We start from the raw sequence: 17303 nt of genomic DNA on the forward strand, positions 1-17303 counted from the left end.
CTGTTTCCGTGCTGTAGCCTGCCCGAAAACCAGATTGGTTGTCATGAAGAATATTATATTTCTCCAGATAGATAGTAAGTTCGGCATTTATTAACCCTTCCAGTATTTTGGTGGCGAAAGGGATACTGGCGATAGGTCTAAAATTGGATGCTATATAGAGACTTTTATTCTAAAAATCAGGAAATCAATGATGCCCATCGGTTCATAGACAACGGCGTGAAAGACAAAGGTGCACCCGGACAATTGAGCGCAGCGCGGAGGCGCGCACCGCTCTAAATTACAGTTTTTAGGGCTCCGACAGGGGGGGGGGGGGCGTGGGGGGGAACCCCCCCACTTTACTTAATAGAAATTGCGCCGGCGTTATAGGGGGTTTGGGGGGTTGTAACCCTCCACATTTTACTGTAAACTTAACTTTTTCCCTAAAAACAGGGAAAAAGTGAAGTTTTCAGTAAAATGTGGGGGGTTACAACCCCCCAAACCCCCCACAACGCCCCCACAATGTGGCACGATGTCTATTAAGTAAAGTGGGGGGGGGTTCCCCCCACACACCCCCGTCGGAGCCCTAAAAACAGTAATTTAGAGCGGCGCGTGCCTCCACGCTGCGCTCAATTGTCTGGGCGCGCCTTTGTCCCGGCGCGCTTTTGACCTGACACCATGCCCATCACAGCAGCAATTTTGGCATCAAAAACAGCCTATGGGAGATAAATAAAGGGTCAAAAAAACTTGGGGAATATGATTTTAGAAATGGGGGACCCTGTCCCTAGCTCCAGAAACCTTCAAAACCTACTTTTGGAGACACCCCCTACACAATTTCTCTCATAGGCTATTAAAGTCTGTACTTATTGTGCTATATAGGTGCTGGGAGCTGCCTAGGCTGAAACTTCAGCCCGAGGAAACAGCAGACTTCTGTTGCAAACAAGCCTGGAAATTGGACAGCTTGCTTCTTCAGACTGCCCCTCAGCCCCACCGGCCAGACTGAGACCTCAAACCCCCTACTAGAACTTGCACATGAAATCGGGGAGGGGGGGAGGGAGAAGAAATGCAGTCAGCATTCCATCCTGGTGAAAAACTTCCGCGGGACCATTCAACCTGCACTCAAGCTCTCCACGGACAAAACCTGAGCGAGCTTTGCTCCCTAAGGAATGGTCTCTGAGCCCTTGGACAGTTAATGCAGGCTGGCCAAGCAGGTGCCCTACAAAGCAGGCTGCCTCTTGGCTACAGACTTCTACCCTCAGAATCTGTGTCCACACGCAGTCAGAGATGTCCTTTAATAGGTATCTTCTGCAGCACCGAAAAGCCTCACAACTGGATAAAAAAAACCTGAAAATAAAAGAAAAATAAACACAAGCAGGACAGGCAGGCAGGTCTGAGGAATTATAGAGTGAGGGGAAGCAGAGCAGAAAAATGTAAATCAAGCTCTCTACACCAGATCTCATGATCAGAGGTACACAATCCACAGGTTCAAGAATAAGAACATAAGAAGTTGCCTCTGCTGAGTCAGACCAGAGGTCCATCGCGCCCAGCAGTCTGCTCCCGCGGCGGCCCATTAGGTCCATAACTTGTAAGGTAATCCTTTATCTAAAACCCTTCAATCCCCTTTATCCTTCTATCTATACCCTTTCATAATCCTATCTCTACCTCTACCTATATCCCTCAATCCCCGCATCCTTCAGGAATTTATCCAATCCTTCTTTGAAACCCCGTAATGTACTTTGTCCTATCACAACCTCCGGAAGCGCATTCCAGGTGCCCACCACCCTCTGAGTGAAAAAGAATTTCCTAGCATTGGTTCTAAACCTGTCCCCTTTCAATTTTTCTGAGTGTCCCCTTGTTCTTGTGGTTCCCAATAGGCTGAAGAATCTGTCCCTCTCCACCTTCTCTATTGCACTAGAGAAAGAATACAATAAAATTAAATGTTGGCAAAAGTTTCCTTCCAAGTTATAAAGTTGATTTTTTTTTTTTTTTTTACAACCCATAAAGTACATTGTGTGTGATGACAGTAGAAGTCCTAAAGACCTACTCTTATCCAAAAAAGAATTCTGTTTCAGAACATACAGACCCAATCAATTGATCATACTTATTGCTGCAAATAGATACCTCTTCCTCTGTTAAAACAGAGTTTTCATACTCTTCTGGTTACCATTACCTTCTTAAAAGTAGATTAAACATGGCTCAGTGTGCTCGTGCAAAGAAACTACATCAAAATGTGTACAATACATGAAAAAATTAATGGCTACATGAACTACATTTGAACAGAAGGGTCTCAAAATCCCACAGTCTTTTTCAGTGCCCAAAAGTTTTAGATGAGGCACATTGTTTACAGAGATTGAATCCAATTTACACTGAGAAACTCATTGAATCTCATAAATTCCCTATTTAGAATCTATTTCAAATCACCAAAAAGGACAAAAAAATTAATAAGAAGTTATTTTCTCTTTGAGACTTGGCATATGCTAAAAGAAACATAATTCTTCCCTTGGCAGCTGGAGTACAGCACTCCCACTATAGTTCTCCAATGAAGGCATTAGCAATTAAGCATGTAAAACAAGCTCCAAATCAAAATAAAATATTTTCATTTCAGTGTTATTTTCTGCTTCTCAATCAGTATCACATTGAAATTGAGCTATATGTTCTCAAAAAACATATTTAGCACTATAAATTATCAGGCAACTGGATCTAGAGTTTGTGTGTTGACCCTGCAATATGAAAGCTACAATGGGTCTGTTGGTATATTTTCTGTTCTGGCTGCTGGATAGCATTTGTTACCCAAATAAATTCACACAGTATTTTGGCTTGGACTTAGCACTTGATTTCCAAGTTTAAAACACTGAAAACTGTAGAACTTTAGAAGAAATCCCATTTCTGCGCAATAAGATTTGATCAACTACTTACATTATCCACCGTATTGCCTTTCGCATTAGCTCTTGGTAAAGCAGCAGGGCAGCAGCAATCTGACATGAATAACAGACCACTCCTGTTACAGCCTGTAGAGGAAACAAAATAAATAGTCATGTGGTTTAGTTTTCAGGGACCTTTTTCACTAGGAATAAGAATTCCTATACTGGGACAGACTGAAGGTCCATCAAGTCCAGTGTCCTGTTTACAACACTGTGGCCAACCCAGGTCCCAAGTACCTAGCTAGATCACAAGAAGTAAAACAGATTTTATGCTGCTTATCATAGGAATAAGCAGATTTCCCCAAAACATCTCAATAATGGCCTATGGACTTATCCTGTAGGATTATCCAAACCTTTTTTAAACCCCACTACTTTAATTGTACTTTGTTCGTTATTGTGTCGGGTTGTAGGATTTGCATGGCCCTGATCTGGTAGAATAGGCTAGTGTCTTCATGATTTGAGACACACAGGAAGTTTATTAAGTGATGGAGCATGCCAAATCATTTCTTGTCATTGTCCAGGGTAGGGAAGCAGCAGCACAATCTGCAGCTTCAGTGGGCATGATGAACCTGGAAGTGAAAAGCCAGTCTATTAGACCATGGGGATGTTGTGGTTGTGATGGAAAACCTGTCAGATCAAGGTGCCAGTTGGGGAACTTTTGGAACAACTCCTGCCCCACAGTTGGAGAGATAAAAATGCAAACATTTGCAACTGCAGCAACTTTAGTAGTATGGAAAGTATGATATAATAGTAAAACAGGCCCAGGTAGGAGCAATGACCTTTGTGTAGGTCCTACTATTTGCTGGAAGGGTTTGGAAAAACCCCTCTATCCTTTATTATGCTGCAAAAAACCTCTAGGCTTTTAGGATTTAGCTCAAGCCTTTTTCACTTGTAGGTCAAGATAAGTTATTTAGGTATGGTAGGTATTTTCCTGTCCCTGGATGGCTTACATTCTGTACCTGGAGAATTAACGAAAGATTAGGTTACTTACCTCTGCTAATCTTCTTTCTTGTAAATATCCTCTGGAATCTACACCATAGGGTCATTTACCTTTTCCAGCCTAGAAACTGTAGGGAACTTGATATTAATTTCTAGCCCCTTCCTCTGTTATCATCTCCTGTAACTTACCCCTGGATATTCAGTCAGTGCACAAGCCAGAGATCTACATTAGAGACTGACACGGCAGCTGTTACTCCGAAGAGCGGTGAATGGGCTTGTCTTTGCAGTCATGGAAGGGAACTTGTGTGGTCACCGATTGGGCATCTTCCTTCCTTCCTTCTCCTCACCTTGCTGTGGCGATTTTCTGGGGGTTTTCTGTCTCCCAGTTTTCGTCTGGTCACGTGTGGCTGCTGAAACTTTTCCTTTGACGCAACTTCCTGTTTCTGGTTGCATTGGGGGAGAGGTTTCTGCAGCCGCACGTGAATTGATGGGGGGCAGCTGGGAGACGAGGAGGAGTGAAGGTCGCTGCGGTAAGGTGAGGGAAAGGGAGTGTTCAGTGTTTCCGGGTGTCAGGGGAGAGATTTCGGCGGCTGCACATGACTTGATGGGGGCCAGCTCGGGCAGCTGAGAGACGAGGATGAGCCGGAGGGTCGCCGCGGTAAGGTGTGGGGAAGGGAGGGAGTGTTCAGTAGTGAGCTGCTACACCCTGTCTATGGGAGATGAAAGAGCTTTCAGAACGTGTCAGGTACTAACGCCAAGATGTTTTTATTCTAATGGATGTTGTTAAGATTCAGGGTGATCAGGAGGGAGGGAGGCTGCTGGACCGGGCATGCTGAAGGGAAGTGGAGAGAGTGGGGAGAAGACACTGAAGGGAAATGGTCAAGAGAGAGTTTGGAGAAGACGCTGAAGGGAAATGGGCAAGAGAGAGATGCTAGACTATGGGGGAGCGGAGGGAAGAAGATGAGTGTCAAACCAATGGAGGGGTGGGGAGGGAGAAATGGGAGGGAGAGGCACAGTAACAGAGCATACTGAAGTGGCCGAGAGAAGGAAGACAATGGATGGAAGGAATTGAATGAAGAGAAGATGAGGAGAGAAGAAACCAGACGACAAAGGTAGAAAAAAAAATTTCTATTTATTTTCTTTTTTTTTTGCTTTAGGATAATGTAGTATATTAGTTGTGTTGATAAATATTATAAACAAAGCTCTTCCAACTAAACATCTCTTCCTCTAGTTCAGCAGCTTGAACTTTGATTTATAAAATAACAATTGTAAAGAATATTGTTTCTTTTTATACTTTAATAAAATAAGTTCAGTATAAAACTATTTGAGGCTTGTGTGGAGGGGATCAGATGGTTTGCGGGGATGGGGCGGTGACCGAGCTTGTGGGGACGGGACGGTGACTGAGCTCGCGGTGATGGGACGGGGACGAGCTTGCGGGGACAGGGTGGAGACGGGGACAAATTTTTTCCCCGTGTCATTCTCTAATCTACATCACAAAACAGGAAACAAAAGAAGAGACGGGGTGCAGGGAACTCCCCGCTACATATATCAAATCTGCTCATGAACAATTGCAAACAAATAGAGCCCTAAGGCCAACTTTAGCATAACAACAATTTTGAACAATAAACCAACTGAAAACAGCTGAAATTTGATGAATGGAGACAGAGCCTGAAGATCAGAAGGGGACAACCACCCGGGAACCCCGAAAACCTTACATAAAGGAACAAGAATGGAATGCTTAGTGAGGCTGGGCAAAGACAGAAATCCAGATTACAAGTTACTGGTCAGGAAACCTGCGAATCGGACAGACAAGTCTGAGCGGGTGTGTAGATTCCAGAGGATATTTACAAAAAAGAAGATTAGCAGAGATAAGTAACCTAATCTTTTGTTCTTGTACAATAACCTTTGGAATCTACACCATAGGAACGTATCAAAACAGTCCCAGCACATCAGGGGGGCCTGATGAGCTCGCTGCCAGGATTGAAGCCTCAAAAGCTGCATCTTGCTTTGCTGCCACATCAAGCTGGTAGAAATTTGTGAAAGTATGCAGAAAGCCTCAAGTGGCCACCCTACAAATGTCCTCAGGAGAAACAACTTTCAATTCGGCCCAAGAGGAAGCCATTCCTCTGGTAGAATGAGCCTTCATCCCTGCTGACACATAGGCAGCTGAAATCACCACACGGATCCATTGAGAGATGGTAGCCTTAGAAGCAGGCCTGTCCTGTTGGGCAGGACCCGACAGCACAAAAATATGGTCTGAGAGACGAAAGTCATTTGTGGCCTCCAGGTATCTCAGAAGGCGATGCCTCCCGTCTAGAGACCGCAAACATGGTCTTTGGACTTGGAGCCCAAGTTTCAAGTTTCAAGTTTATTTGTTCTTAATGAATCGCCTATTTAAATTGCTAGGCGATGTACAACATAATAAAATATACAAATAAAATATTAGTGTTAACATATAAAATAACTTTTGTTATGAATTAAAACTTAACATACAAAACACGTACATTTAAAATAATTTTTATGGGTTAAAACTTACAAGAATTGTGAGGGTAAGTGGGAAAAAGTTACAATGTTTGGATAGGAGAGAGGAAAAAACATAAAAGGGAAGAACAAAAAAGGAGAGTAATATAGGCGGGCAGACAAACTTCCTGACTGACATGGAACGCGGAGACCACCTTTAGAAAAAAGGAAGGAACTGTCCTCAAGGGGACTGCAGAATCTGTGATACGAAGAAAGGGATCTCTGTACGAAAGTGCTTGTAGCTCCGAAACTCTACAGGCAGAAGTGACCGCCATAAGGAAAACAGTTTTGATGCTAAGATCCTTCAGAGAAATCTGATTTAAGGGCTCGTAGGGCAGACGAGCCATCCAGTAGAGAACCAAGTTCAAATTCCACATCGGACAAGGCAGCAGCAAAGGAGGTCGCAGCCTCTCCACCCCCCGCAAGAAGTGGGTAATGTCCAGGTGAGATGCAAGTGAATGCCTGAGAGAAGCGGGACCCAAGCAAGAGAGGCCCGCAATCTGAACACGGAGCGAAGAAACCACAAGGCCTTTCTGAAGGCCCACTTGCAAGAAATCCAAGACCTGCGCCACAGAAGGAGCCAAGGGAAACACCTGAGCCCTCTCAAACCTGCTTACTCTGAAGGAGCGTAGCGATGACCGCAGTAGAATAGCCCCTAGCTGTGAAAACCACGTGCACAAGAGCCAAGCCATATGACCAAAGCAGTCCGGATCTTGTAGTGCTATGGGGCCTTGCATGAGCAGTCATGGATGACAAGGAAGTTGCAGATCCCCCCCCCCCGGCTCAACCGCACCAGGTCTGTGTACCACTGTCTCCCAGGCCAGTCTGGAGCACCAGGATCACGTGGCCCACGTGCAAGGACCCTTGGCGCAGAACGCGCACTATCATGGGCCACGGAGGAAAGACAAAGAGGAGCTCTCCCCTTGACCAAGGTTGTACCAGGGTATCCAACCCTTTGCTGCCGACCTCTCGATGGTGGCTGAAGAATCTGTCTGCCTTCCTGTTCTTGGCAGAAGCCATCAGATCAAAGGAGGGATGTCCCCACCGCCGGACTATGGCCTCGAACAAGGCCACCAGATGTTTATCCGTCCAGGAAAAGAGCATCCAAGTTTCCAGGTTCAGCAAGGGACTCTTCATGCCTCCCTGTCGGTTGACATAGGCTACTGCTGTCATATTGTCGAAGAACTCCTGAACTGCTTGCTGATGGAGCAAGGCCAGCCAATTGCTCGCAACTTCAGGTGACTAATCGACCATATGCTCTCCAAAGCAGACCACCGGCCTTGCGCCGGGGCAGATCCGCACACTGCTCCTCCATCTGGACAGACTCAAGTCCGTTAGAGTCACCCAGTCCAAGACTCTCAGAGGGAGCCCTCTGTTCAGATTCACTGGATTCAGCCACCAGAGCATGCTGCTGCGGGCTGCCGCTGTCCAAGGAAGTGACATACCCAATGCAGCATACGGGTGCCACTCCTCTGGATTCCAGCATGTCTCTGTGTTCTGTTTTTATAAGTGTGGGGGGGGGGGGTTAGGGCATGCAGGGAAACCACCCAAAAACCCCTTTTGAAGAACCCCCCTAAATCACCAAACCAGCATGCACAGAGAGACTCACAGTGGCATGTGCTGCAATAGAAATCAATGGTAAGCTAGCAAAACACAGAGCATGCAAGGAGATCAGTACCTCAGGAGCTGAGAAAACTGGATTGCAGGTCTTCTGACTGCCTCACCTTCCCTGCCACCTCAATCAATGACTACCAGGACCTCTCTGGGCAATTAGGGAAGACACGAAGTCCGGTCCTGATCCCGGGCACGCCTCCACAGAATCGCACAGCCTGCGCTCTACCCCTTAGCAGACAAACCGGGGAGAGATGGCTCCCGAACCTGGAGCAGGCTGTCCGGGGGGCTTACTGCTGTTCTACTAACAGGTAACCCCCCAGAAGCAGACTTTTTCAGAAAATTTGCGATCTCCTGCCAAAGGATTACCCCGCAGGATGAATCTACAGCACCATGGCAAGACCCACACCAGAATAAATCAATTAACTAGAACTTTTTAGAAAATAAAGCATGAGCAGAAAAGATAAGACCCCCTACAGCTTAGGCTGTAGGAAACGAAACTGAATAACCAGGGGTAGGTTACAGGAGATGACCACAGAAAGAGGGGCTAGAAATTGGTTTCAAGTTCCCTACAGTTTCTAGGCTGGAAAAGGTAAATGACTCTATGGCGTAGATTCCAGAGGTTATTGTACAAGAAGTGACTTGCTCAAAATCTCAAGGATCCACAATGCTGCTCTAACCATTAGGCTATATGTTCACATGACTCTTGTTCACCTGCTGATGGGACCTGGAAAATTGTGGCTAGATTTTCACATGTGAAATCAAAACCCCTGGGCAAATCTGCATCTGTGGAAGAAAAGAGTTTGGCAAGATGGAAAAATGAACTTCAGAGGTGGCTATAGTGTGGCGCAGGGTGGAGGGTCTTAGATTTGTTATTAACTGGGTGACATTTGGGGAAGGGGAACCTGTTCCAAAAAGGTGGGCCTTAACCAGGATGGAACCAGGCTGCTGGCGTCAACATTAAATCTATCTTTTCATTTAGTGCAATATATTCTATTTCTCCCATCTTGTTTCTTAGGCTTCTAGCATTTGCATATAGACATTTCAATGTTTGTCATATCTATTTACAATTTGCTTAGCAGTTGGCATGGATAATTTGCAATCTTTAAAATCAGAATACTCTGTATTTAAGGAAAATTGGTATTGTAATCTTACTTTCGTGATGCTCTGTTTTACCTTTTATGATATCTTTTAAAGATACCTTGTCCCGAACCATTCTCTTCTGAGTGATTGTTGGCCTTCCCCCAGTTTCTAGTTTAAAAGCTGCTCTATCTCCTTTATAATAGGCATCTCTGAGACTGGGTGGAAGGAAGATAACCAATGGGACACTGTCATACCGAGGTATAAGCCATATCGTAGTGATAGGGTAGACTGAATCAGTAGAGGCATAGCATTATATATTAAGGAGGGCTTTGAATCGAATGAACTGAAAACTCTATAGGAGAAGGAAAACACCTCGGAATCCCTATGGGTAATAATAATAATAATTTAGTTTTATATACCGCCAAAGCCATAATAGTTTGAGGTGGTTTGCAACAAGAAGTGCTGGACAATCAGGGAATAAAACACAATATAAAATCATCAGTACATACATACAGTGTAAAAGTAAAACAGTAAATCCTTAACTTCAAATCAATTAAATAATTTTGTTTTTACTAATTTTCTAAAACTAAAGTAAGATGAGGAATGCAAATATTACTCAAGCATAGTGATAAAAGCGTACTATTGTCCGCCTGACCAGGATGAACGGACAGTAGCACAGCATTAATAAAGGATAAATCATTAGTACTGAACAAACAAACAAAGGATTAAGAATAAAAAAGTGGGCTTGTAGCAGGGATTTGAATAGGGTCAAGTTTGAATGCAGATGTTGACCTTTAGAAAGTTACTTCACACATTGTTGCCAAGCTACAAACTTACAGCTAGTTACTTCTGTGTGCTAATGCTGTTAGCATACTTTATTTTACTTCAGGTTCTATGGGCTAGATTCATAAACTTGCCCGATCGGGCACGTTCTGAGCAGGTCCGATGAATTCACGAAGCCCCAATATCCAGATGGGGGCGATCAGAGGAATGCCCCCATCTACCTTCCTGGATCGCTCGATAGCGATCACAGCACATGCGCAGACCACCTGTAGATGGTTTACGCATGCGCTGGACCTCAGGGCTGGCATAGATTTTTACATTTTTTTTTTAAAAAGGCGATCGTTTTATTGGAGCCCATGGTTTTAACCCGCTTAAGCCTGTGGGTTAAAACTATGGGCTTGCAGTGCAGGGCAGGAAGGCAGGCGCGTTTGGGGCAGGCAGATGCATGTTCGGGGCAGGCAGGCAGGCGCGTTTGGGGCTGCAGGATAGGGGCTGACAGGGCAGAGAGAAGGCAGGGCAGCCGGAAAGGGCTTCAGCGACTGGTCCTCAGCAGTCGCTTTTTTTTTTTTGATTGGCCAGCCCAGTCGGTGTTGTAGGGTTTTGTTTAGTGAATCGTGTCCCTGCCTATTTTGCATGTCGTTGCCCTCATTTGCATACACGGATTGGAAGATTGTCGGCAGAGAGGTAAGTGAATCGGAGCCCAGTCGGTGTTGTAGGGTTTTTGTTTAGTGAATCGTGTCCCTGCCTATTTTGCATGCCGTTGCCCTCATTTGCATACACGGATTGGAAGATTGTCGGCAGAGAGGTAAGTGAATCGGGCCCGGGTCGCTAAGGGGTCTCAAACTGATCGGTACACGATCAGTTTGCTTTGTGAATCTAGCCCTATGTTAGGCAATGGATCCTAGTACTACTGCACATTAATGATGTTAGCATGTGTTAATGCTATTATGCTTATTTGTAACTCTAGCTTTAAGACAGCAAAACTGCCTCCTAGGGGTAAAGAAATACCTACTGTACCCTGCATGGCTTGAACAAATCATCCACGTTTGAATAAATTGATCTGCTATTCTCAACAGAAACTCTAGGCTAGGGATGCAGGAGTTCAGGCCTTGAGTTCTACAAACAGGCCAGGTTTATAGAATATATCTATGCATGAAAAAACTCCACCAGGGCTTGTCATAAATTTTCAATAGCTTTACCCACGTATATAATTAAACATCAACACTAAAAAAGCTAATCAAGTAATCAAATCAAACAATTCATCATCAATTCTAACATCGATATTAAATAATTTTATTAAATACTCCTTTATATATTACACATATCCTACACGTAAATCTTACACACAGAGCATCCCCAGTTCTTACAATCAATAAAATAATCCTTTTAAAAATTTAATGAAATGTTCACCCATCACCTGGGTATAGGAGCAACCAGAAAACATTAACAGCAGCCAGCATAAGATATGCTTGGACTTAAAGTTCTTACTTATAAATGTTCAGAAATCACTTCATTTGCATATGCCCAGTTGATCTCTCAATGGCAAATAATGTTCAGTTCACACACATATCATATTCATCAAGTTCGACACGATTCCGTGTTTTTCCACCAGGCATCTTCAGGAGCTTACTCTAGTCACGGCTCCACTTTAGCCAAACATACTTATTGTTTCATTAACTTAATCATGTAAAGCAGCTTACATGGTTGAAACGTCCAAACCAGGATCATCCATCCAGCTTCAAAATGAAGAGAAAGTTACATCGGAAGAAGGGAGCCGAAGGAAGGTCCCAGATTGGGGAGGGGGAGGGGAAGAGAAAGAGACGCTGGGCCCATGTGGTGGGTGGACTGGAGCTGGAGGAAGGGTGAGGTTCCAGACCCACACCTGGATTCTGAAGGGAGGGGGGCTGCTGCTGCACCCACAAAGGGGGAAGGGGTTGCTTTGCTGGAACTGAAGGGAAGGGAGACGAGCTGGATTTGATCTGTGGATTGGGGGGAAGGGAAAGAGATGCTGGGCCCATGTGGTAAGTGGATTGGAGCTGGATGGAAGGGTAAGGTTCCAGACCCACACCTGGATACTGAAGGGAGGGAATAGAGGTGTTGGACCCATGGGAAGGGGCTAGAGGGAAGAGAGAGAGTGCAGGACCTGCAGGGAGGAAGAGAGGGAAGGGAAAGAGAAAAGCTGAACCAAGGGGATGAAGAAAGAGTGAGTGAAATTCTGGGAGGGAGGAAAGAGTGTGAGAGACACACATTGGTATAAGCAAGTAAGAGAAGAGAGAAGCTGGATACAGGGAGATATACAAAAAGAGGGAAGATGGTGGGCATAGGAACAGGGACAAAAAGAATGCTTAATGGGGGGTGGTATATGGACACAGAGTGGTTAATTCTAGACATGGGAGGGTATATGGAGACAGAGAGAAGATGGCTAGAGATGAGGGAGAATAAGAACGCAGAAGGAGGATGCTGGACAGGGGGGGGAAGCATAGGGAGCAAAATAAATGAGTTACTCACCTTGGCCATACTGGCATCAATATCTAAATCATAACGCTGATGCATTCTTGGAAGTGAAACTGAAAAGTTGAATGAATAAACAAGTTTTAGACATGTTAAAGGAAAGATCTATCAAGTGATAAGCATGCGCGCTCTCCGTTCATAAGAACCATGTCAGGTCAAAGCCTAGGTATACAACTAACAACAACCTATGGTCCCCTTTCAGGAAGCCTCAAAATGTTTGGGTTTTGTAATATTGGATGCATGCAAAACAAAGTAGTTTATCTGTAACTAATGTCTTCAGTGGATAGCAGGATAACCAGCCACATCACCTGATGATGATGGCATCAATGTGGCCCATTTCATAGAAGATTGTAGAAAACCTAAAAAATATCCGACACAACTTCAGAACATCAAGGGGGGGATGCTGCTTATTTTCTTGTCCATGAAGAAAATGTTTTACAAGTAACCAAAAAAGCTGTTTTTCTGTAGGTAAATAGAGTGAATGAGCTATAACTGTGATATAGTTAGTATAGGATGGGCCCGTATAACACCATGCTACTTTCAATGTTCACTGCCTTGAGAGAGTTCCCTTCATAGTTCCAGTTAGCGCAAACAACTGCATACACAAATACCTATACATTTATAAACTCTCAAGAAGAACAAGCATACAGGAACACAAAGAGGCAACATACACATATACAAGGGATGGAAAGATTTCCATGAGTCATGATCTGCATTCTTTCCTCACTTGTTATTTTTTTAAACAGACAAGGACCTAAATAAAAATAGGCCCTATGGAGAGTTGAACTCTATTCCTCAAAGTGAGCCTGATCAAACCTACTATACTTTTCCATTAATGTTTGGACATCACCTCATGATAGAAAATTTGTGAGAGAAAAAGAGATTATATACTTACCATGGAAAGCTCTTTTCCAATAGATAGGTGAGACATTCTAGACAGATGGGTAGTGTTCCCATTGCCACATACCATCTGCAGAAGGAATCCACTCCGGATTTCTGCCCATGCCTCTGCTCTACTTCACTGGGCTTCTTAGCTTCCTCTACAGTTAATGCCCAAGCACCAAGCGCCACTAAATAAACGGACGCAATTGTCGTTGCGCTCATTTGTCTGCGTGCAATTGTGTGCACACATTTGATTGCCACCGAAGTAGAGGCACCTTTGGCAATCAAGTTCAGCAACACCGTTCTGCTCAAGTAACATTAGAACAGCAACTGCAAACAGCCAATAAAGGCCTCAAAGGAACTCAGAAACTACTCCAGCAGAAAAACATATATATATAGTATCCTTCTCAGCTCCCAAGGGCTGACAGGCATCCAAGAAACAACTTGGAGAAGCATAGACAGATTGAGACAGTAGACAAGTGCAGAGAGGACAGTGCGGGTGTCTAGAATGGCACACCTATCTACTGGAAAAGAACTTACCAAGTACCGTATTTTTCGCGCCATAAGACGCACCTGACCATAAGACGCACCCCAGATTTAGAAGAGGAAAACAAGAAAAAAACTATTCTAAACCAAATTTTCCCTGCCAGGCTCTGCATCCTGTCCCCCCTTCCCTGCCAGGCTCTGTACCCTGCCCCCCCTCTGGTGGTAGCCCGGGGCAGGGTACAGAGCAGGCAGGCTTAGTGGCAGGCAGGCCTAGTTGCCTAGTGACAGGCAGGCCTAGTGACAGGTAGGCAGACCTAGAGGCCTAGTGGCAGGCAGGCAGGCCCCCCTCCCAGTACCTTAAAATTATCCCATTCCCCCAGTACCTTAAATCATCCCCCCATACAACCACGTGCCCCCCAGTACCATAAATCATCCCCCATATCCCCATGTACCTTAAATAATTCCCCATACCCCCCACATGCCCCCAGTATCTTAAATCATCCCCATATCCCTTAAATCATCCCCTATACTCCTATGTGCCCCCCAGTACCTTAAATCATCCCCTATACTCCTACGTGCCCAGTACCTTAAATCATCCCCCATATTCCTAAAAATTATCTCCCATACCCCCACGTGCTCCCCAGTATCTTAAATCATGCCCCCATACAACCACATGCCCCAAGTACCTTAAATCATCCCCTATACCCCCACATGCCCCCAGTACCTTAAATCATCCCCCCAGTACCTTTTTTAATCATCCCCCATGTACCTTTAATCATCCCCCCTTGGTACCTTTTTTAATTCCTCCCATCTTTCCCAGCCAGCAGCGCCCAGGCCAGAAGCGCAGAGATCAGGAGCAAGTCCTCTGTGCTCCTGCCTGGGCCTGCACCGATCTCCAATCAGTTTTTGCGAGTCCCGCAAGAGCTGACTGCAGCCATTTGGAGATCGGCGCGGGCCCAGGCAGGAGCGCGGAGGGCTTGCTCTTGATCTCTGCGCTTCTGGCCGGGTAATTCGCTAGACCACCACGTACAACAGCAGCGAACGGGCTGGTGGGATTAAAGCTGCTGCAGTGGTGGTTTTTTTTTTTTTAATATGCGGCGGCGGCAGGAGTGGTGGTTTAAAAATATGCGGCGGTGGTAGGGTTTAAAAAAAAATGCAGCGACGATGGGGTGGGTGTTAAAATATGCAGTGGCAGCAGCAGCAGGCTTAAATTTGTATCTTTGCTTCATAAGACGCACTTACATTTCCACCCCCTTTTGTGGGGTGGAAAAAGTGCATCTTATGGAGCAAAAAATACAGTAAGTACATAATCTCTTTTTCTAGTGCAATAGGCAAGACATTCTAGACAACTAGAACATACAAAAGCAGTCCCCAAAAAGCTAGGGCAGTCTTGCTGCGCCAGCCCATTAAGACCGAGGACCCAAAGGCAGAGTCCTGTCTCGCCACCATATCCACTCTGTAAACATTGGCAAATGTGTATATAAAAGACCATGTTGCTGTTCTGCAGATCTCTTCGGGGAGACAGTTATAGCTTTGGACCACGAAGAAGCCTCACTTCTGGTAGAATGTACTCTTCTACAGGAGACCTTTCACAGAAAGAATATAGGCTGACAAAATGGCACTATGGATTCATCTGGAAATTGTGGCCTTGGAAGCGGGAACACCACTTAACAGAATGAATCAGTACAAACAGATGGTCAGAGATGCAAAATTCGTTGGTGACCTTCAGGTAGCGAAGAAGAATACTCTGCACATCCAGTTTCTTCAAAAGGCGATCTTGCATCATGGAACCAGTAGACTGAAAAGCAAACAAACACACTTCCCGTTTAACATGGAAAGCCGAAACCACTTTCGGCAGGAAGGTAGGAACCATATATGCAGTCTCAGAGATGCAGAGGAATGGTTCCCTACAAGAAAGAGGTATCAACAACAAAAGAGACAAACACCTCTGCTCAGAAACAACAGGATCCATTAGAAGAGAGCTGAACAGGCCTGGTCTTCTAAACTCACTTTAATAGCAACCAATAGTTCAGTACATGTCTAAAACAACCGATTAATCATAAAAACATTTGATTGATCAACAGTCTGATGCGAAGAGCCTATTTCAGAAATCTAGCAACATCAGGATGAGACATCGAGGAACGATAATCCCGGGCTCTAAAACAAGAGAGCCCAGTTACCTGGACCCAAAGAGATGCTACAGTGAAGCCTTTATCAAGTCCAGCTTGCAGAAAGGCAAGAATCACCAAGATCAGGGCTGAATAAGGGTCCATCTGGTCCTGAGCGCACAATGTTTGAAAGCCCTCCACGCCTTAGCAGAAACTGTGGACGACTTCTTAGACTTGAGAAGTGTGTCAATAACCACATCAGAATAGCCTTTGTGTTCTAAGGTTACGCATTCAAGAGCCATGCTGTAAGAGCAAAGCGACTTGGGTCTTCCATGCAGACAAGACCCTGCATAAGCAGGTCTGGATGGGTGCTCAGCCGAAGGCTGCGACCCGTGCGAAGACACATCATATCCGTGTATCAATATCTGAGAGGTCAATCTGGAGCCACTAGAATGACGTGGCCTGGATGGACTGCGATCCGCCAAATGACTTAGCCTATCATTGACCAGGGAGCAAATACATATAAGAGAATCTCCAGAGGCCATGGTTGCACTAGAGAGTATTGAGATACTTGCTTCCAAGCTCAGATCCACTTTCTTGTATCCACTTTCTTGTATCCACTTTCTTGTTCTTTGCCGTGGCCATGAGGTCAAAGCGGTGCCGGCCCAAGCTCCACACTATGGCTAAAAACACTGCTGTGGACTGAGCCCACTTGCCCGGATCCAGAGACTGTCTGTGAGAAAGTCGGCTTGAACATTGTCGACTCCCACCACATGCGCTACTGATATCGCCTGCCCATAAAAAAAGACATCAGGCTTCCTAAGCCAGAGTGGTGCTCTTGATCCCACCCTGGCAACTGACATAGGCTACTGCTGTTGCATTGTCAGAGACGACCCTGTCCTCTTGGCCCTCCAGAGTCTTCTGCAATCGCACCAGAGCTAGTCGAATGGCCCTTGGTTGCAACTTGTTTATTGACCATTTCCTCTTAGAGGATGGGACAACGATTGCAGTGGGCTCCCCAGCCTTGAAGGCTGGCATCTGTTATCACCATGATCCAGGAGGCAATCTGCAGAGAATGCCCCTAGAGAAAAACTGCAGGAGAAGCTTCCAATCCATGCTGGCCTGAGCCTCCAGGGAAGACAGGACTGTAATGAATTCTTGTGTGGAGCCCAGCAAGAGAGTAAGACAAGCTGAGAGGATGCATGTGTGCCCTCGCCCACAGCACTACTTCTATTATGGCCGCCATGGACCCCAGGACCTGAAGACAGTCCCACGCCAAAGGAGCTGGCAGCTCCTGAAGAGAAGAAATCTGGGCACACAGTTTCAGTTTGCATGCCTCTTGAGGGTAGACATGGCCCGCAGCTGTATCAAAGAGAATTCCCAGATATTCCAATGACTGCATGGGCATCACATTGCTTTTTCTGTAGTTCACGATACAGCCCAGGCCCTCCAGCAACTGGATCACCTGATCCACTGTGTGCCG

At 45.4% G+C, this 17303-nt stretch overlaps 1 protein-coding gene across 2 annotated transcripts in view; it reads right to left on the bottom strand.

The window, feature by feature from the left end:
- The window catches only part of TBK1 (TANK binding kinase 1), a 330489-nt gene that overhangs the window by 119253 nt on the left and 193933 nt on the right, over positions 1 to 17303 (bottom strand). For both annotated transcript variants that reach the window (XM_033958608.1, XM_033958609.1), the window contains 2 exons: positions 12342 to 12400; positions 2893 to 2984 (listed from right to left, as the gene is read on the bottom strand). In XM_033958608.1, coding sequence (XP_033814499.1) covers positions 2893 to 2984; positions 12342 to 12400 — 151 coding nt within the window. The remainder of the gene's footprint in view (positions 1 to 2892; positions 2985 to 12341; positions 12401 to 17303) is intronic.

The sequence above is a fragment of the Geotrypetes seraphini genome, chromosome 9 (assembly GCF_902459505.1).
Source record: "Geotrypetes seraphini chromosome 9, aGeoSer1.1, whole genome shotgun sequence".
Taxonomy (NCBI): domain Eukaryota; kingdom Metazoa; phylum Chordata; class Amphibia; order Gymnophiona; family Dermophiidae; genus Geotrypetes; species Geotrypetes seraphini.